The sequence below is a fragment of the Stegodyphus dumicola genome, chromosome 8, assembly GCF_044657685.1.
Source record: "Stegodyphus dumicola isolate Sdum_Otavi_A_Nest chromosome 8, ASM4465768v1".
Taxonomy (NCBI): Eukaryota; Metazoa; Arthropoda; class Arachnida; order Araneae; family Eresidae; genus Stegodyphus; species Stegodyphus dumicola.
In genome coordinates, this window is record NC_140775.1 from 57,272,706 (window position 1) to 57,295,007 (window position 22,302).

Sequence of the window (22,302 nt, forward strand, 5' to 3'; positions counted from 1 at the left end):
TTTGAAGCAACTCCACTTTTTGTTTGATGGACATTGAAACATGCTTTCGCTTTGTAGATCCTTTGGCAGCTCCAGAATCGGAAATTCTTTTTGACATAATTGAAAGTTCAAGCTTACTTTTATAAAATTGCTCTTACAGTCTGCAAAAAATAATAAGCCGGATCCAATTAGAAGATTAAGGAACAACGCAATCTGCAACATTAACTGAAATAGATAATTAGATCATTTTAGCTTAGCTTATACCATCCGTTAGACATTAAACGCGCATGCGTAGACACATATGCGCATGCGGAAAGGTATTATGTGCATGCATCAACACATGCACAGAAAGTTTCTAGCTTTGAGGTCCTAATAATAATCATTCTGGATTATGGACGTCTGGTTTAAAGACTTTTGACTGTATAAATATTTTAAGTCATAAAAATGTTTAATTTCCTAGTAACCAAGAACAAGGGACTTTAAATAGTATTTAATCAAGCATTCCTTTCTCAATTTTTTTTTTTTTTTTAAATTAATGGCGAGCCACTACTAAGGCAGAAGTATTGGTCATTTTATTATGGAGGAATCTAATAGGTGGACCATCTTTGCCTCCTATGAAGGGACAGACAGGTACAACCATGCCTTCTCTGGGATTCGAACCCATGCCCTTTGGTATCACAGTTGGCTGCCCTAACCACTATACCGTCTGGACAGCACATGTCTCAAATATAGTTTGCACGAAATTTTTCAAGTATGGTGCATTCTAAAGCCACATAAATGACTGCATTTTATTTATTTTTCATTGAATTACTTTTGAAAATTGAAATAATTATTTAGTATCTTTAGTGGTTCTAAACAACAAGATAAAATTTAATAAAAATAACATATACTGTAAGACTTAGAATACTAATGATGAACAAACCATCTGAATTCCTACTGTCATCTTTTACATGTCAGCTTCTTTAAATACAATTTATTAAGAAGAAAACTTATATAACAAGTTATAGTACTGCTTATGTTTCATTTCAAAACCACATACATTATAAAAGTATAATTATAAGAAAATTTTAAAAAATAATAACCTTAAGCTTATCTAAGTTACATCCATACTCATCAGATATTGTAGTTCCATTATACATAATGCCATTTCCTGTCATCATCCATGTTCCTGAACGGACATTAGTCATAGTTGATGGAAATTCTAGGTCATCTGCAGAATGCATAGTTACACCAATTTCAATTGTGCCTGCCCATTTCATAACAACTTGTTCTAGAAGAACTTCAAATAATTCGCCTGGTTTCAGTTTTCTGTTAGTCACTACAACAGCATTGTTAAAATCATCCAAACAGCTAAAAGAATATTAGTTGATGGTTAAATAACAAAAAAATAATTTCCAATTTAATACAGTGTTAAGGAAGGAATACTTCTAATTCTTATGAAGGGATAAAATAATTATTTAATCATTAAATGTAAAAAAAAAAAAAAAAAAAAAAAAAAAAATTCTAAATACACAATTCATTGCAAAATTATTTCTAACTTTAGTGATTTCAATTTATTACTAAGATAAAAAGTGAGCAGAACATTTAATGTTTATTACTTCACCCAAAAGCTAATGTTTCCCATAATATAGCATCATTTCAAATTACTTTCAAGCTACTTTAGTATGAACTTAATAAACAGTTCATAAAAATTAAACTATATATGTTAAACAGACTTTTAGAATTAAAAATTGCTATCTTTCCGAATGGAAAACTAAAAACACAACAAACCACAAACAAGGATCAATAACTTTCCAGTTTTTAAACTTTCATAACAAATAGTAAAAATATGACACAATGTGCAGCATTAGAAATGTGCTGCATTAAAAAGCAAAACTACAGTATTTTCTGATCAGTTCCCAGAACAAATGTGGCCATAAGAACCAAAATATATAAGTGATTCTAATAAGTGTGTTTACCAATTTGGATATTTAGTTTTCACATTATTTTCACAGGTTCCCATTATTTTCAATTTTTACATAGTTTGTGTAATGCAGAAGAGGAAAAAATAAATTAAAAGGTTTTGACTGACTATCAGAAAAAATAATAAAGCATTATAACTTCACCAAATCATTTAGTAAAAACACATTGTCAAATCCCTTCATGTACTTCTATCTGAAACTCCTATAGGACACGTCTAAATTTTTTGGCAAAGTCACAGTGACAGCAGCTTTTTCTGTAACATGATAACACATTTAATAAACTAATTAAGCAAATTTTGTAAGAAATATTACCTAAAAATTGGATTGTTTTAGACCTTCAGTTTCAGTTTCTTTGTTCACAATTTTTAGAATTCCAGACTAATAGCTTTCTCTCTTGCACACACACACATTGCTTTCTCCCCAAAAAATTTTTGGCCATCGCTGCTGGTCAAAATTTTTGGTCATAAATTCAAAAAAGACCTTTAAGTACTATTCTTTAGTAAAGTTCTAAATTTGCTGTTCATATTCAAAGTGCATCATTGTAATGGTATTTTTTATACTTGTAATTTCATGGTTCATCACCAGAGCTCACCAAAAATCATCCATGATGTTCAGGAAGCTGTTATTTTCTGTACATGATAGCATGCTGTAGCAAGCTGCATCATTCTAATCAATTTTGCTTTAGCACATATTTGATGGCTATTCTTAAAATATTTAAATCTTCTATAAAAACAGGGGATATAGAATAAATGCTTGTCTTCATTTCATCTAGTAATTCTTAGATAGTGAAACAACTGTCCTAGACATGTCCATATTCACCAAACTACACACCAAATTTAATACTTGATAATATTATTTCAATTTGATAACAGGCTACTGGAATATGACCTATTTCAGTGGTCTCATGTTGTGGCCCCTGAAGCAATTTTATGTGGCCTATGAATACATTTTTAAAGAGATAATAAATAATGCAACTGTTTGTAATCATGGTGCCAAAAGTGTGTAGACAGATAAGGTTACTGAAACAATAACTAAAGTAGAAAATTATCAGTGAATGAGCTCTAAATTACCCAATTTATTGCATTACTTGAAGAAATTGAAAGAGAACACAGAGAAATTATTTAGTATAATGAGGCTTCTTTCATTTAATAAATGAAATAAAAATTTATAAATAAAAACTATTCAGAAGCTATATAATGATACATGGATAGCAGATTTAACATTTTTTGTCGACTTCATGGACATTTACATTCTCAACAAAGAGCTGCAGAGGAAGAATAAATTTCTCATTGGTATGTATGCTTATATTAAACCTTTCCAACTGCAGTTTCAGGGAATACAACTTGAATCAAATTATTCTGTATGTTTCCTACATCTTAAATCCTACCCTAATATTTCAAATGAAAAATAGCAAAAATATGCAAGAAAAATAGCACCATTATAATAAAACTGAAAGAAAGATGCATTGATTTTAATGACTTGTAATCGAATTTTACATTATTTTCATCACCATTAAAATTAACAATCAATAACACACCAGAAAATTTTAAAATGCAGCTCTTTAATTTATTATGAGTGTGATAAAAATCTCAGTCAAAGATTAGAAGACATAGATTTGATTAGCTTTTATTCATACTCATCAAAATACAAATACCCTCAGTCATAAATTTTTGTAAGAGAATATTCACTTTGTTTGAGAGTGCATTTACAAGTGAACAGTCCACCCCCCCCCCAGTGGAAAATTAGTAAGTCTGAGAAAGAACACACTTTACCAATGAGCATTTGCAATTCACGGTGAAGATATTTTCTAATAGTTTTTCTCCAAGGCTACAATTTTTAGCTATTTGTCTCCAAGGCTACAAGCTTTATCAGAATCTAAATACCCTTAAGTGACAAGTTGTAAGAAATAGAAAAGTTTCTAATTGTTTACATACAAATATATGTATTTTTTCCTGGATGTATAGAAGAAAAATTTAATAACTAAAAGAAAGAGGATTTTCATTATTTATTCTCGCATTTTGACCTACTTCGTTTTCTCTGTAAATTTAGAAATTTTTCATAAAGTTTATTTATTTTAAGTAAGTTATTTAGTAGTTAATTCAATATTATTAGAACAGCTACCTTCAAACTTTTTGAATCATGTACTCCTAACACGAAAATAATTTTAAGCTGTACCTTATATAATAAATATATAATGTAATGTAATATACATGTGCTTTAAAGTCAATGCAGTTATGATGTTGAGCTCCCAGATGAAAGTGAAATCAGACACAGCAACCAACAAAAGAACTCTGCACCTACATGATGCCCTTAATAATACACTTGCAAGTGATTCCCCCCCCAATAGTGGGCCCTCAGCTGACTTTTATTTGGCCATTATTAAGCCAGAAGTGGTGGTCACGTTATTATGAAGGTACATAATAGGTAGGCCATCTTTGCCTCTTATGAAGGGACTGACAGTTACAACCATGCCTTCTCCAGGATTTGAAACCATGCCTCTTGCTATCGCAGTCGGCTTCCCCAACCACTATACTGTCTGCCCAGCACTTCCAAATGATTGTGAGCCTACTTTTATGGCATATCCTTTGAGGTATGGCATTTCCCATTTTGGAGACCACTGCATTAGAATTATTTGCAATAAATATCAGTTTGAAAATTTAACATTTAGCTATCAATAAATTTGAACTCATAAAGCCTAAAGAGAATTATTTTTGCAGGCACCAAAATTTAGATTTCAGGTAAAAAATAAATATAAATTTGAATTTTTTGTTTGCATTTATTATTAATAATTACTTTGATAAATATTTGTGAGCGATTAGGCTCCTAAGAACAACAGAAAAAAATTTAACCAAAAGAAAGAATCTCTTAATTTTAGGCAGGAAGAAAAGAAAAAAAATGATAAGTTTAAGAAATTAAAAGCAAACATAGACAAAAATTTTGTAGAAACTACAATTGAATACTACTGACATTAATTATTCAATTAACAATGTTCCAGGCAAATTAAATTTAAAAAATATAATTTTCAAACATATAATAAGCTTGCATGAAATTAGTGCAAATGCCTATCATGTGCAATACTAGTTTCTAAAGAGATGATATCCATACGTTAGAAGCATATAAAGCACCACAACAAATACATACACACACATATATATATATGTGTGCGTGTATATGTATTTGTTGTATATATTTTTTGTATATATATGTGTGCGTGTATATGTATTTGTTGTATATATATGTGTGTGTGTGTTAGATAGTGTATGCACTATGCAAGCATTTGTGTGTGTGTATATATATATATATACAAAAATGTGTGTCTGCACACATATAAATTCATTTTATTTAAAAAATGATGTGGGCCCTCAGCTGCCTTCAGATCATGCATTCAGCCTGCATCCAGTGTTTGAATTTGAGACCATTGACCTAATTGATCTCTACCAATATTTAGCCATCTCTGAAATGAAATACAGTACAAAGTCCAAAATCCAGACATTTGTTATCCGGAATGATCTAAAATCCGGACCTCAAAGCCACAAACTTTTTTTTTTTATGCTTTACACATGCGCATTTGATTTTCCCTTCCATAATAAAACACGAGGAGATTTTCACTTAAAAATTCTGATTCTTAATTTTCTTTAGGCACTAAATAAAATACCTCATTATCGAAAAACAATCATGTAAGCATAAATTTGTGAGATTAATAATTTGGCTCCGTAGTTGAGTATCTGCTTGGCATACATCTCAAACCCAAAGATTCATCTATTTTACATCCCTGATGCCAACCTGGCGAGTCATTATTTATTATATTTTCATTTTATCATCACATGTTTATCAATACATGACAGCTTCAGTAATAACTCATGCAGTGATGTCTAAACTTTTTTTTTTTATATTAGTAATTGAATAACAAGAGCATGTAACCTTTTATGCTAGCATTACGCTTGGTGATGACTATAGATTTTTAAATACTCTAAGAAATGTTGACGAGGAAAAATTCAACAAAAATTTCTTTTCATATGCTAAAAATAGCTTTCGTTAATGAAACTCAAAGGCCAAAAGATTACATTTAGTGCCGGCGCACGGCAGAATTTAAGGAAGATGAAATTTTTGGAATTTGGGGAAGCACTGAGCAGCAAAATTAAGGGATGAGAAGTTTTTTATGATTTACGGAAAGCACTGGGATGCAAAGTTTAGGTGCGGCAAAAATTTAGAACTTAGGCGCTTTGTAGCAGAATTTAGGATTCATAGAGCCTGCAACAGGTATCTAACATATAGCCACTAAAACCCATTTCCTGTGATTAACTTCTTCTAAGAAGATATAAAATAGCTGGATACTTTTGAATGGATCATATATATTTATCAACAGAAGATCTATATTAAGAATATAAAACCAAAATCAAATATGTACCTAGTAACTGCTGATTCATAGCAGTCTTCAACTCTACAAATGCCTAAATAATATGATCTCATAAAATGACCAAAATACTATGTTTCAACACATTTCTTTTTAGTTCATATTCAATAAGCTGAAAAACATGAAGTTTTCAGTTGAATTACTTTGCTAGAGTATCTAATTTGGGGATACCATATTACACACAGGAAATTTCCTTTATGAACTTAATGCATTATAAAATAATTTATACTTAAAATGCAGTTTTACACTTTGACCTTTTTCTACAGAATGTAAGCCAACTGCATATTATATGATTGAAATGTAATAAAATATATATGTCACTAACAGTCCTTTTGTACAGAAGACTTAACAATAGAAAAGATGAAAAATGATTAAATATAATTTAAAGCGGGGTTTCTTAAAATTTTTAGTTTGGAGACTCCATAATATTTATGAAAATTTTGGGAGACCCCCCCCCCAGAAGCATCGTGCAAATCCGACACACGCATGAGTGAAACTGTCAGTTTCTTCACTTGTAATGTAGTATACTATTGGAGTGTTAGGTCATTAATTTTTTAAAAAAAGGAACATTTCTATTGTAAAAAAAATGAATCAAAACATTTTTGTTTTTTCTTTGTCTGTATTGTCTTATCTTCACCTATTTTCAGATATATTATGTGAAAATATTTCGTAATTATACAATCATTATAATAAGTTAAAGAAGTATCAAAATTGCTAAAATTTTTGGCGACCCCCTGCTGCAGGTCTAGCAACCCACAGTTTAAGAAGCTCTGACTTAAAGTATCATTACAAAACATATGAATGATAAAATAATATTAATACAAATATTTTTATATTACATACTTAGGTCTAAGAGCTGTTCTACCACCATTCACAACAGTCACATGCAGGCCACAACGTTCATTAAATAATAAATCATCATATCTTAAACCAACTCTTTGACCTATGAAAAACAAAAAAAAAATCAAACTATGTGAGATTTTATACTGCTGATAAATATCTATTAAAAAACAATAGGTTCCTTATAAAAATACAAAATTTCATAAAATTTACATGATGTGTAATATGAAATATGCCCAAAATAGAATTTGAGTACAGCTTTTTGTAAATAATACATTTTGGGCTCAAATCTTGTTTATGATATGTTTATACCAATTCTAGTAGTATTCCACCTGCATTCTCGAAACAGATTTATGGAATTGTGTAAGTCACAATCCCGAAGGGTTCCACATCTAAAGGGCCTCGAAATCACATTTTAATTTCAAAGAAAAAGCACTGTAAAAATGCAAAAAAAGTAACAAACATAATTTGTATCTTAAGAGTAGGGACACTGTAAATGTGTGAGAGAAGTAGACTTCCCATTTCATAAATCTGCACAACTGCAATTATAAATTCGAATCAAATGCATATCCAAATATTTAAATATATAATTGTTTCTCAGTCAACATGAAAGAAAATGGAACATAAATTTCTGAAAAATCTATGTCGATACATTAAGATAGCTACCTTTAATTAAACATAGGTTTCTTTATTTGTTCTGACAAATTTATCACAAATTATGTTGCTACAGATAATTTTATTACCTTATTTATATGTCTTTTACTTTGTTAAGGAACATTAATGATTAGAATAGGTTATTCAATTAAGGCAAAGCAACTAGAAAAAAAAGTCTTTAGGCAGAACAGACTTTCTCACAGAAACTAGCTCGTAACTGTATAACATATGGGAAAAACCATAAAAACAAATTTTAATGCCTACTTGTTTTATAACTTGATTTATAAATTTTACTGCTTTTTGGCTGTTTGACTAATAAATTTCCCTCAAGTGTTACAATGCAAAATTCCACCATATCAGATTGCCTTTTGCATCATTCATTATATATAAAATTTCATCATCAAAAGTTATTTTATTTTTGCTATAAAACTGCTTTCTTTGTGAGATAAAAATTACTCCAAATCATTCTGAAGCAAAATTCTATAAGAAATCCCTTGATTTTCTGTTATACTCAACTGTTTATAAACTCAAGAAGGACAATATATAGTACCATAAATAAAATTTTTACAAATAGCAATCACTTCTGTAAACTATATGATATTTGGGCAATACAGAAAGTATGTACACAGAAACTCTTAATTGGATGGCAAGCACTTAAAAAAATACAGCTACAAAACAAAATTTTGGATCAAATACTTAAGTGAAAGAAATTACATTAAAAACATAAATTTCTGCATTTAATTTTTAGAGAACCTGACTAGATATTTATGTGTCATTTATTTTTAGGTCAAATATTTACATGGCTAACTTTTCTATGTTATCTATATTTACATAATAAAGGATAGTAACAATTCTTCATAATTATCAATGGCAATTTTTAAGGGGGGGGGAGCTAAAAATCCATATATAGATCCACATTTAAAGAACCTGATTAGATATCCATGTGTCATTTATTTTTAGGTCAAATATTTATATGGCTAACATTTCTGTGTTATCTACATTTACATAATAAAGGATATTAACGATACTTCAGAATTAATAATGGTAGGTTTGTTTTATTTTTAAGGAAAAAAAAAGCAAAAAATCCACATATAGCAAAAAATCCATATATAAAGCACATATCAGAACACATAAGGATCTCTAAAACAGAACTTACTAGAAGAATGACTTGTTATTTCCAGAGAAGAAGGTATAATTTCTGCATCATGAGTATTAGGAGTAGGTTTAAAGTTATCTGTTATAGTAACTTTCACTGTCATGCCATACAAGTCAACAACACCATATACAACATCAGCAACATTTTCAGCAGCAATACCTTGATCTAATCCATTAATATAATAATGCAAATTTTTATTAGCCTTTCTTACAAGTCCAATTCTGTCACCTTCCTACAAAATAGTTTTATAAAGCAATTACTTTATTTTTCATTTATAATTATACATAGCTATAAAAATTTTTAAAAAAATGTAATTAAAAACTGAAATTCAATAAATAAACATGAGACTATTTAACTATGATTATTATAAATACATTAAGGTGTTTTAATAGAAGTGCAATACCAAAAATACCTTGGACAAAAGTATTGCTCTCTCTACTGCTGGTATGACCAGTTTCATTTAATATATAAACAGTTTACTATATTAAATTCCTGGTCTTATTATCCTTTCAAAATAACAAACAGCCTTGCTAAGGCATTCATTAATTTTGAAGCTAGAGTGCTATCTAGCTAGTATTTCATAAATTTAACATCCACAAGCTGAAAAATATTAAATACAATTTTAAATAAAAATATCAATTTCTGTAAATAAAATCTTTTTAGAGAAAAATCATTTCCATCATTAATACCCATTCCTATAAAGTGTTCATTGTCATCTAGGAGAATACTTATAGTTGGCAAACTGAGTTTACTTGCTACTTATGAGATAACTTGTTATTGATTTCCTTACCTATATCACAAAGTATTGCTGTACCAAATGCAAGCAATGTTTAGGTGTCTGGTGTACAGGTAGGGGCTACATAACACATTTGGCATACTGAAATGGCTAATATATTCCTCAAAATGTAGATACAATAATAAATTTTTAGAAATCAAAACCACATTTTGTTTTATTTATTCATAAGGGAACTATTACAAATTGACAGCTCAAGTTCTTGTTTAGTGACTTGTGGGAGACTAATAAAAAATAATATACTGCACACAAAGGAGTTTAGTATGAATGTGCAGAATGAGCGAGTACTGTTCATCTAGTTTCATGTAATCTCAGAGTGAGTATAGGGAGAATATGAAGGTTAATATTATTTTGTACGCCAACTACAAGTATACTCACATGAATTTATTTACTACTAAAAGTAACAATAGAAAATAATTTAAATGCATAAAAATGCAGATAGGATCTTGGCACATGTGAATATAAGCACCATATCAGCTTTGGCAACAAACATGCTAATAATTACCGTAGCAACATCAAAATTTCAAGGAAGATTTTCAAATACTTTTGAAAATTCAACATCAAATTTCATTTTATGTTCAAATATAAAAAAGGAAGGTTTTTTGCAGACAAAGAACTCCATTTTAAGGAAATACATATTTACCATTTAAGTACAGAAATACTAGTAAGTATTTTATAAAATAAAATTATGTACATATTCAATGATAGAAAAAAATTAATATTATTACATGAAGCTCATCTAAATTGTATTCTCCATATTCTCTCCGGCTGCCTTTTCCATTTGTAAGTATGCCACAACCGCTCATCATTATAGTACCTATATTAAAAAATTACAAATAATGGAACTACTCTTGAAGTAATAAAATAATATACAGTACAATGTCTGAGATCCAGACGTCCAAAATCCAGAATGAACCTAAAATCCAGACCTTAAAGTCACCAACAAAAAAAAATATTTTAGGTATTTTTTATGCTTTTTATGCATGTGCAATTGATTATTTCCCCCGTAAGAAAACATGTAGAGAATCCCGATTCTTAATTTCACTTCAACTCTAAATAAAATACCTCATTATTAAAGAAACAATCATTTTAGCATAAATTTGTGTAATCATTCATTTGGTTCCCCAGCTGCATATCTGCTTGGAATACTACATTTCAAACCAAAACATTTTACATAGAAACATAGTTGATTTTACAACTACTAATAACTTATATCACCGCTAAACTGGCAAATCATAATTTATTATATTTTGCTTTCATCGCTATACGTTTATCAACACATGACAACATGTAATGACTCCTGCAGCAATGCCTAATTTTATACACTACAAAGTCTTTAATCTGGACTCGTCGGGACTTCGATGATTCCGGATTAGGGGTTTTTCCAGATTATAGATCATCAATTTAAATCTAGTAAGATAGCATGCAGAAATTATAAAATTAAAAATATGAAACCATAATTTATGAAATAAAGAGCAATTATGATCTAAAGGATATCAAAATTTACAAAAAAAAAAAAAAAAAAAAAAAAAAAGGCATAATATTTATTTGTTTACTTTATTAAACATTTCTTTCAATGTAAGTTGTTTAAGTTCCTTCTTTTTTCGTGCTAATACTTTCTCTAACTTTATAAACAGACATAATTTATAAACAGACTATTTTATTATATTTTGCTTTATTAACTTTATAAACAGACATAATTTCTTGTTCAGTTACAAAGTTCCACTGTTCATGTCCTGTAATTGCTGTGTCGAGAATACCGACTAACTTGTCAATCGAGATATTTTTGTTTTCACAAACCTCTCTGTCACTTTCTTCATGCCTTTATCCATTTTAAACAATTCCACTTTTTTTTTTTTTTTTTGGATGGACTTGTAGATCCTTTGGCAGCTCCAGAATCGGAAACTCTTTTTGACATAATCAAAATTTCAAGCTTAATTTTTATAAAATTGCTCTAACAGTCTGCAAAAAATAATGAGCCGGATCCAATTATAAGATTAAGGAACAACGCAATCTGCAACATTAACTGAAATAGATAATTAGATAATTTTAGCCTAGCTTATACCGTCTGTTATACATTAAATGCGCATGTGTAAACATAATATGTGCATGCGTAAAGGCATTATGCATTTACACATGCGCAGAAAGTTTGTAGCTTTTGAGGTCTGGATTATAGATCATTCCGGATTATGGATGTCCAGATTGAAGGCTGTGTACTGTATTACTATTTTTATAACAAAGAATATGGAAACCCTTTATGCTGACAATGGCTTGGCAATGATCACAGGTTTAAGTTAAATGCATTAAATGTTGACGAGGGAAAATTTAACAAAAATTTCTTTCCATATGCTAAAAACAAATTTTGCTAATGATACTTATAGGCCAAAATATTACATTTAGTGCTATTTGAATTAAGAATAACTGATTTTCTATTCACATAAATGCAGAACCGGTGCCAGAGCCCGTATGACAGCACTGGGAGGCAGAATTTAGGGAAGACAAAATTTTTGGAATTTAGAGAAGCACCGAAACAACAAAATTAAGAGATGATAAAATTTTTAGAATTTAGGGAAAGCACCGTGACCCAAAATTAAGGAGTGGAACTTAGGGAGGTACTTGGTAGCAGAATTTAGGACCTGCAGAAACTGCTTCAGTAGCTCAAGTATATGTGGGAATTAATTTATTCCGGACTTGGATAAGCCTTAACCCGTTCACGGTGGGCACCTCTGTTACCGAAGCATTCTCTTGGGAAGGCGCGTTAACTGGATATGTCGTCTTGTGGGGATGGGCAATTCACGCTGCTAAGCCTAACTTTGGAAAAAAATTCATATAAATTAAATTTGTCATCCAATTGATCCAATTTTTGTTACATTATGAGAACGTTCAGGTAGTTGTCAGAATTAATTTTAAACCTTTATTGTTATATTTTCCTTAAAATTTTTATAAAATACTCATTCTAGAATAATATAATTTTTCCTTTATCCCACAATTAAATATGTACGGAAAAATATCCAAACAATCGCAGATTTTATTTAACACAACACATAATTAAAATTTAAAAATATTAAAACTGTCTTTCATAAAAATTCAATGTGAAAACAACGAAAAGGAAGCAATATTTCAAAAAAGAGACAGTGTATGATATTCTTTGAAATGGGTGTACGCAAAGTCCAACGTTGCAAATGTCACAGGAATAGAAAATCTGCAAATTTGACTCATTTAGCATTTGTGTATCTTCTACGGTCAGATAGCACTTTCCTTTTGCCATTAAAAAAAAATAGAACACCAGCAATAGAGCATTAAAAAGTAAACTTTCGTTAAGCCATACAAAATATTCGTCTCAATGCCGGACAAATCTGAGAGTAATAAAAAAAGTCTCTAGTGATAAAACATCTACTCTACTGGCATAAAAAATAAATTAATTAAATTAAAAAGTATTCTAGAGCATGGAGAACATGTTCATTTGTTTATATGAAATGACGCAGTAAGAGCCATTACGTTATTCAACACTAACGAATTAGCATTTGTGTATATTCTTCTACGTTCAAATACTTATATCGCACAAATAAAAAGTATCTCAAAGCATCGAGAACATGTGCATTTGTTTATATCAAATGACGCAGTTAAAGAGACATTACATTGCTCAACACCCACCCACGAATCTCCCTCTCATTCCGAAACAAAATACCAAAAATAAAAAACATTGTATAGGAATAAAGGTACACATAACTTAACTTTCGATATATTTCACCATAACAGACATACAGCTACATCTAGTGGCAACAAAAAATACTAATTAAACATTTTATCTAAAAAGTCAAGTGTGGTATGCCCGGCAATAGGGTGAATTAAATGGCGATTCAAATATGACACACCCAGCTGTGAGGTAATACTCGCTGCTGATGCATATATGACATGCCCGTACTGAACAGGTTAAGCATGTGCAAGAATTACATATAAGTATAATAAATAACTAAATTCATACAATTCAAGAATAATTGCGTGATAGAAGCAAGATAAAATTTAACAGAACATTTTGTTTTTCGTTGCCAGTCTCATGCTACATAGCGGACGCTGTTAAAGCTAAACTACAATTATAATTCCAAAGAATTTCAGTTAATATAGCAAATTGTGCTGTTCCTTAACTTTTTGATTTGATTCAGCTTATTATTTTTTGCATGCTATTATAATTACAGATAATTTTATGAAAACTAAAGTCTCAACATTCAATTATGTTGAAAAGAGTTTTGAATTCTGGAGCTGCAACAGGATCTACAAAGCAAAAGCATATTTCGATGTCCAATAAACAGAAAGTGGAACTGCGGGGAAAAAAATGGATATAAGTATATCCCTCTCAAAATAATGTGAGGAGTATGGTATTGGAAAGTCAACTCTACATGACATAACAGAAAAAAAAAAAAAAAAAACATTATGAATCTTTTTTGTGAATTCTGACACATCACTCGCAATAAATAACAGAAAAATTATTCGCTACGCTAAAAGTGACAATATCATGACAAAGTGATAATTGAATGATCAGACAGAGATGCAGTGAGGACGTGCCATTGACGGGTCCATGCTAATGGCTCAAGCCAAAATATTTCATGAAGAAATGAACTTAAAAACTGACTGCACATATTCAACAGATTGGAGTGCACATATTCAACACCAGGTAAAAAACCTTCAACTGATACTGAAGCTGCTGAACTATTCACAGATGAATTCATTGAACTAATTAATAGTGAAAGGTTATCTTCAGGACAAATTCATAATGCTGATGAAACTGGCCTTTTCTGGCAATACGTATTGCGAAATACCTTGGCAACCTCTACAGAAAAGGCTCCAACTGGTGTCAAAGATTCCAAAGCTAGACTAACAATTTTTGCTTACGCAAATGCTGCAGGAAAGTACAAAAGTAAACTTTTCATAATCAGAAAAAATACACAACATCAAGCATTTAAAAGAGTAAAGATTTTCACATTATATACAATGCAAATAAAAGAGAATGGATGGCACAAGCATTAATGTATGATTGGTTTGAAAATTATTTCATACCGGAGGCTCGGGAAAATTTGAATTCGGTTGGTTTACCTAATGATGCAAAAATTGTCCTCATTGTAGATAACTGTTCGGCTTATATTTCACTTAATGTTTTAATAAAAGATAATGTATCCATGTTATTTTTTCCTCCAAACTGTACGTCCATAATTCAGCCTATGGATATTGTAACAGTGTGCATGCTGAAATGAAAATATAAAATAGCATTTTTAAAATCCATGTTAAATTTCTTGAATAATGGCATGACTATTCAAGAATTTTTGAAATACTTTAGCATAAAATCTGCTGTGTGGAGCATTGAAAGATCATGGAAGGATGTGCCTCCAGATACTTCAAAAAATGCTTGGCGTAATTTATTGCCAGTTACCATATTTCATGGTGAAGATGATAGCTGCGAATTTGATGGCTGCTTTCATGAATATGGCTGATGGAAAAGTATGAAAATTTTACTACAATGTGACAAATGTACAGAAAACTCTATTAACATAAAAAAAAGGTCAGCCACAAGGTTTTTTTTTTTTTTTTTTTTTTTCTATAACCCTTTGACTGGTAATGGCTCTCTCTCTCTCTCTCTATATATATAAGGCTTTGAACATTTGTGATGTCTGTAAGAACATATATATACGTCATCTTGACATATGTGAAAGAAATTAAGGCAATGTATTAAAAGTGCATAAATCCAGATATAAAGTGCCAAGGACATTTTGACATTAAAATCAAGAAAATACCTCTTTCACGTCACGTGATAGTTTTTCAAAATTTGAAATTTCTTAGTGAAATCATGTGCCAGTCAGAGGATTGAGAAGCAGAAGTACTGTATCAAAACATTTTTGTTCCTTTAATAAAAAAAGGCATTGTATGTAATTCCCTTGAATATTTTTTTTTTTTTTTTTTTTTTTTTTTTTTTTTTTTTTTTTTTTTACATCACCAATATTAAGATAATTTTTACTTATTTTTGAATAGGTTATGTTCCTTCATATAAATAGATTTTGGTCTGTGTTTGCATCATACAAAGCCACAATCATTTATGCAATCAACTTGCTTCACTGACAATTCAAAATAGAGATGCAAGTGTTCGGGGCTTAACTTACTCAGTCAATGCATTCATTCTAATTAGATATGCAGAATTTGTACTGTAGCTTTTTTTAATTTTATTGTTGCTCTAGTATTGAATTTTTAGTGCTGCACCATTTTGAAAATGGCTGTTGCTGTTCATGCATTAGGTTGGCAACAAACCAACAAGTTCACGGATGCTCTATAAAGTTGCCAATGAATTAGCAATTTTTCAGTAGGTGTATGGATAATCAGAAAGTACCAATTATTTTTACATGCTCTGTGTTGTGTGTCATTATTGTGTTTCATTGACCATATTCACATCTCAAAATTTCATACTCAATCATTTATTCTATCCTCAAAACATTTTGGTTTGTTTTACCAGTTCCTTAAGCTTTACTCTACTCTTTCAAAATACCCAATATACATACACAAATTTTATAAAATTAAATTTATTGCTCAAATTTTTCAGCAAATCTAATTAAACTTAATTATCACAATCATACATATGAATGTGTGAAAATTCTTGTTTTCCCCTTCATTAATTATGAGAAATATATACAAATAATTAAAAATACATATATGATATTAGAGTCATCTAGATAATTTTTCCAAAATTTTATATCTTATGGAGGGGGAAAAAAAAAAAAAAAAAAAAAACTATACTGAAGTCTACACATAAAATCTCAAACACACATATTTAATAAGATTATTTTGCCATGCTTGATAAAACCAATAAACAAGCATTAGAGGAATTATTCCTAATATGTATTCTTATATTTAGCACTTTAAATTTTCAATTAAAACTTTAACTCTATCCTACTTAATGGAAAATTTTTATATATTAAATTTTGAAAGCATATAGTATAAACATTCAATTTCTAAAACATTTCTTCCTCATTTTCTTTAGGCTTAGTAACATATCAATTAAAGAAAAAGGTAAACATAACTACCTGATCTCATATTTGTCATTGTTGCAGGAAAATTAAGTGTATCGGGATTATGTGTTGTAATACCCATTTCTATAGATCCAGACCATTTATTCACAAGTTCATCAATTCTTATCTGAATATAAAAAAAAATTCTTTTTAGTTAAGAAATTAGTAGCATATACAAATTTGAATTCATATGCAGCCAATAAATAGGAGACATCTAGAATAAGCAAAACCATTTTTGAAACACAACCAGTTACAAAGGGGGAAGCTTTCTGACTTTTCCAAGAAACAATTGCTGCATACAAAAGTATACAGTTAAAGTATACTTTGGAAATACAGAAATTTATGTAAAAATGATTAAATTCACTTTTTTTAATACTTCACTGCTTACTAAGTGCAACAGAAAGTACTTTTGCTTTCTACTCTTTCAATAAATTTCACCAAGTTTAATTCTAGCAATTTAAAGGGTTAAGTTACTTGTTTTACTAATAGCGTGTAGAGATATTAGGTTATTCTTGGAAGCAGGCAAGATGAAAAATTAGCAACTGTCTTTGCCGGGAATCAAACCACGAACCTCTGAAATGCCGGCTCAGTGTGCTGACCACTACACCATGAAGGCACGCTAGAAAGGTGGGAAAAATAACCTTACATACTCCCTCTTTTAAAGGGCGAGTAGGGTTTTGGAGGACCCAATAGCCAAATCCTGGGCGAGGAGACACATCACCCAACACCCTTTTAGTTCGGGTGCCACTGTAGAGACATTTTTGGAAGCAGGCAAGATGAAAAACTTAGCAACCGTCTTTGCCGTGAATTGAACCAAAGACCTCTGAAATACCGGCTCAGTATACTGACCACTACACCATGAAAGCACGCAAGGAAGGCGGGAGAAATAGCTTATAAGTAATTATTAATTTTGTTAAAATTTTAATTCATTAATTATGAATGTTGAATTAATGCTTTCAGTTGCATTATATATGAAAGAAATGAAATATTCAAGAAATATAATATTAAAATTTATAAAGCTGACAGTATGTAAAAATAATAATACATAATTATTATAAAGAATAAAAAGTTGCAGGACTATGATTAAATGCAAAATATCTAAATCTGAAACAGTTATGAATAAGAAATAAATCTTCACATATTCATTTTTAAAAAAAGATTCTATTGTATTTCAATGTTTAATGACTCGAAAGTTTTAACAGCATCAGAATAGCCTTTTTACTTTACAAAAAAAAAAAAAATATATATGATTTGGAACTTACTTCAAATAACTCATCATCTAAGATAGGCCTATGAGTCATTACAACTCCATTATTAAACTCATCCACTGGTTTTTTCCTCTCAGCAGTACGATTTCCATTGGTAAGTTTCACCATTGTACCACAGTGCTCATGAAAACGTAATCTGTTAGCAACACAAACGAATTCTGGCTCTAAAATAATAAGTCTATATTAATAAAAAAAATTTCTATACAAAGATATCTGTAACTTAATTCCTCTGGATTGAATTAAAAGCACTTGTATTTACCATATAGGATGCTTTTTATGTATTAATTTTAAGATGTTTAACTTCATATCTGTCATCAGTGACAGACATTAGATTTTCTTTTCAGATTGCCTCAACTATTTACAGTTGAAATGGATATTTTTTCTTTTGTGTTCAACACTAGCAGTTTAAAATTTAGTATATAATAAACTAGGGATATGTGATTTTCATATTTATAAAATATATAAGATAAATGCAAAATTTACAAGTATTAGAAATTAAAAGAAAATTATTGTGTATGAATTATTTGAATGAAAATTGGTGTAAAATATGTATTTAAAGATGAATTCATTTGATTCCCATAAAGCTCAATCTTCAAAGATTGACCAAATGTTATTCAAAATCTCTTCTCTTTTTACACATACTTATAGTTCACAACCTTTGGATAAATACTTAATCACTCTCCCTGTGCCATCATCTTAGGGCTTAGGGGAGCTGACTACGATACTGAAGGGCACAGGTTCAAATCCTGATGAAGGCACGATTGTAATTGTCCGTCGCTTCATAGGAGGTAAAGGTAGTTGCCTATTAGGTACCTCTAGAATAAAATGACCACCACTTCTGGCTTTCGAAGTGGCCAATGTCAAAAAAAGACAAAACAGTGTCTGCCATTTGGGGGGAGAGGTAACCAAACTATGCACAGTTATTGAATAAAATGTTGGGTCATCAGGGAAGTTCTGTGCTTTTTCATATCAAACTGCGTTTAATTATTTTGTCATTAGTAATAAGAATCAAAGCAGATGCTTAAATATGGTCTTTTTTATCATGTTTGCACAATACTAACATTTGTTGTGACATTTTTGTTTCAGTACTGTGCTAAGAATGGAGAAACCAAAAGTTCATTTTTATCAAATTATGTTCTTTAATTTTAAAGAAAAATCAAATGCCAGAAATTTGTGGCATATAAGGATAAAGTACTGTTTCTCATGATATAGTTTGAATGTGGTTACAGAAGTTTAAGCAAGAAAATTTCAGCTCAAAGATGATGCTCAGTCTGAATGATTCTCACCTGTAAGCAAGAATCTGTTAGAAGAAGCTATCACTAAAATTCAAGATATACTGATTAGGAACTGTAAGATAGAAAAAAAATTGCAAAAAGTCCAGTACATGATCATTTAAAGAAGATTGTATATGAAAGCTACTAAAATATATGTGCAACCCATACTTTAACAGCAAGTGACAATTGAATCTCCGCTGAAAACAAATAAAGAAGCACCTTTTTTGAAACAGCTCATTACTGATGATGAAAAGAGGATGATATACAATAAAGCTACAAGGAAAAGGTCATGGGGTTAGCCAAAGGAGGCTGTATCCCAAAAAAGTAATGCTTTGTGTGCATAAATTCAGAAAAATGTTCCCAAAGGCAGTTTTAAAAGCAGAAATTAAAGCAAAGTGCATAGAAGAAACCAATCATCAAGGTGCCTTTTTCCATCATCATAAAAGCTCTGCCTCATATTTCTATGAACATCAGACAAAGACTTATCGGATATACATGAAATATTTTGTGTCACTCAAGCCCCTTCTCCACAATTCAACAAGCTGTCCTCCCTTGGATTTTCATCATTTCAAAAAATTTTTAACAGCCTTCTTTGGAGACTCGGTACTTTCTTTATAAATAAATTTTATGACATTTTTTAAAAAGAAATTTTTCAGCTGTTGGAGAGATTGCAAAAATTCATAAGATAAAATGGTGTTTGTGTGATTCAATGAAAATTTTTTACAACTTTGTATATTTCATTTTTATTTATCATATAAAAAAAAAAAACTTTTCAGATCAACCAATGCATGCCTAGTGCAAGTAATCTTCTTTCTGAAGATACTTGCAGACAAGAATATGTATCAATTTGTGCATTTTCTGAAAATAAGCAATAAAAAAACTGAAAGAAAGTAATTTAGTTGCTGAGGAAGTACCTGAAAAGAAAAAGAGGGTAAAACATGCATTTGAAACTCATATTAAAAACAACTGATTCAAAAACAGAGCAATCATGTTTTTTAGCAACTGTAGATTTCTTTAGATGGCATTAATTCTCGTACTTACTTTTAGGCGATACCTGACACATTGAAGAAATATGAAACAAAATATTCCTGAGCAAAAGATCTAGCATAACATAATGACCTGATTCCACTTAAAATAATTGTTGAATATGATTTTGCATTAGCAATGTTGGATGCATGTGAACTTCATTGGTAATGTATTTATGTTATAATTTAAAGAATAAGCTATCATTTCAGTCAAAAAAAAAAAAAAAAAAAGATGTTCAGCATAAAAAAAAAAAAAAGAAAAGAAAGCTCATATTGATGTCATATAGACTTTGAAACATCAGTATTTTTCAAACAAATGTTGAAAAAACCCCACAAACTATTTTTGTATTGCTGTTAGAGGGCACTTCTGTTCTGAGAAGAGAAAGTTAGTTAGTTCAGTTTGTGACGTAGCAGATAATGAACCATCGATGCAATCCAGGTTGCTTTGAAAATAAAATTATTATTTTTATAGATTGTATTGACTTCAATTAGAATTAAGTATGATCAGCTCTCTTAAGGAAGTCAATATAATGTAACTTTTTTTATAACAAAAACTTTAAAAAGGAAGCTGCCTTCAGAGGCCTATTAGAATGCTAATAGTAGATATTTTAGTACCTATAATGTCACAGTTATGTCTAGAAAACAGACTCAAACAAGAGAATAATGAAACTTCAGTAATGTTAGCTTTCATTCTTTTTTTTTTTTTTTTTCTTTCTTCTTCTTCATATTAATGCAGTAGTTTATTTCATGATAACAGAGGTTTGAAAAATAGAGATTTGTATTTACCTTCGACCCCCCTCAGCAAATAAATGAGCAATTTTCCTTTTTGACTTTTTATCATTGCAAAATTTAAATTTTGCTTAATGCAAATAATATTATGTATCCTTAATAATAACTTTCTATAACAAACTAAAAGTTTAACACAGCAGGGAAAAAAAAAAAAAAAAGTCTTCATATACTTAACCATTGCTAAAAAAATAGTTTACAATTTATGTTCATGGGATTTTATTAAAACATTCTATGCAAAAAAGTTTTCTGTTGCTATTGTTGCAATAACTTCTGATTCTTTTAGTCAGATATCTGGCAAATGATACTTTTCCGTTACGCATCTTCATACTTTTTTTGCCGCTTGTGAAAGAGAAGCCAAACACATACCGAGACTCAATGTAATGCCATCTGGTTTATTGTTGTGTGTTTCTATAAATTATTCTTATAACTAGAAATCGTTTATGAGAAACAAGCCAAAGTGCATGGCAAGTGCATAATGGAGAAGTACCCAAGCAATATTTAATCCAAATTTTACTGCATTATCTCTGTAGCATTTCTTGCATTATTTTTAGATTTCAGATATCTTTCCATCTTTTCCTTGCAACTGAGATAAAGGTTTTTGTGGTTAACTTATACTGTTGATATCTGATATTTTTTTTCAATAGATAAAGATATTATTTTTTTTATCAAAATTGCATAATGAATGCATTTTTTGCAATGTAAAATGTTAGATTTTGTAATTTTTACAAAACTGATGACTTTAAATTTAAAAATACCAAAACAAGAATATTTGCATCATTTAAAATTTTTTTATAATAAAGTATATGTCTACAATCAACGGTTGGGAAAATAAAGGCTGGATAAGGGTTTTTGCAGGCACATTATATATACAGCGGTTCACATTCATTTTTGAACACTTGTTATTTTTATTTTAAAACATTAATTACTAAATTTTTGTTAAATGAGTTTATTTTTCTTTCACATATACTATAATCTTTTTTAAAAACCTGTTCGTTTCAAAAATATATTCAAAATATTTTTGGCAAATAAAATTATTTATTCAAACAGTTATGAAAATGAACTCGCATACATATTTGGACACATAATAGACAATCTATATT

The 22,302-nt window shown here is 29.8% G+C and overlaps 1 protein-coding gene across 1 annotated transcript in view; it reads right to left on the minus strand.

Annotated features, from left to right (window-relative positions):
- Neurl4 (neuralized E3 ubiquitin protein ligase 4) overlaps positions 1 to 22,302 on the minus strand; it is a 119,757-nt gene that overhangs the window by 85,716 nt on the left and 11,739 nt on the right. The window contains exons 3-8 of the mRNA XM_035352353.2: positions 18,109 to 18,278; positions 16,862 to 16,973; positions 10,526 to 10,614; positions 9,005 to 9,236; positions 7,198 to 7,297; positions 1,062 to 1,329 (exon numbers count right to left, since the gene is read on the minus strand). Of these exons, the coding sequence (XP_035208244.1) occupies positions 1,062 to 1,329; positions 7,198 to 7,297; positions 9,005 to 9,236; positions 10,526 to 10,614; positions 16,862 to 16,973; positions 18,109 to 18,278 (971 nt within the window). The remainder of the gene's footprint in view (positions 1 to 1,061; positions 1,330 to 7,197; positions 7,298 to 9,004; positions 9,237 to 10,525; positions 10,615 to 16,861; positions 16,974 to 18,108; positions 18,279 to 22,302) is intronic.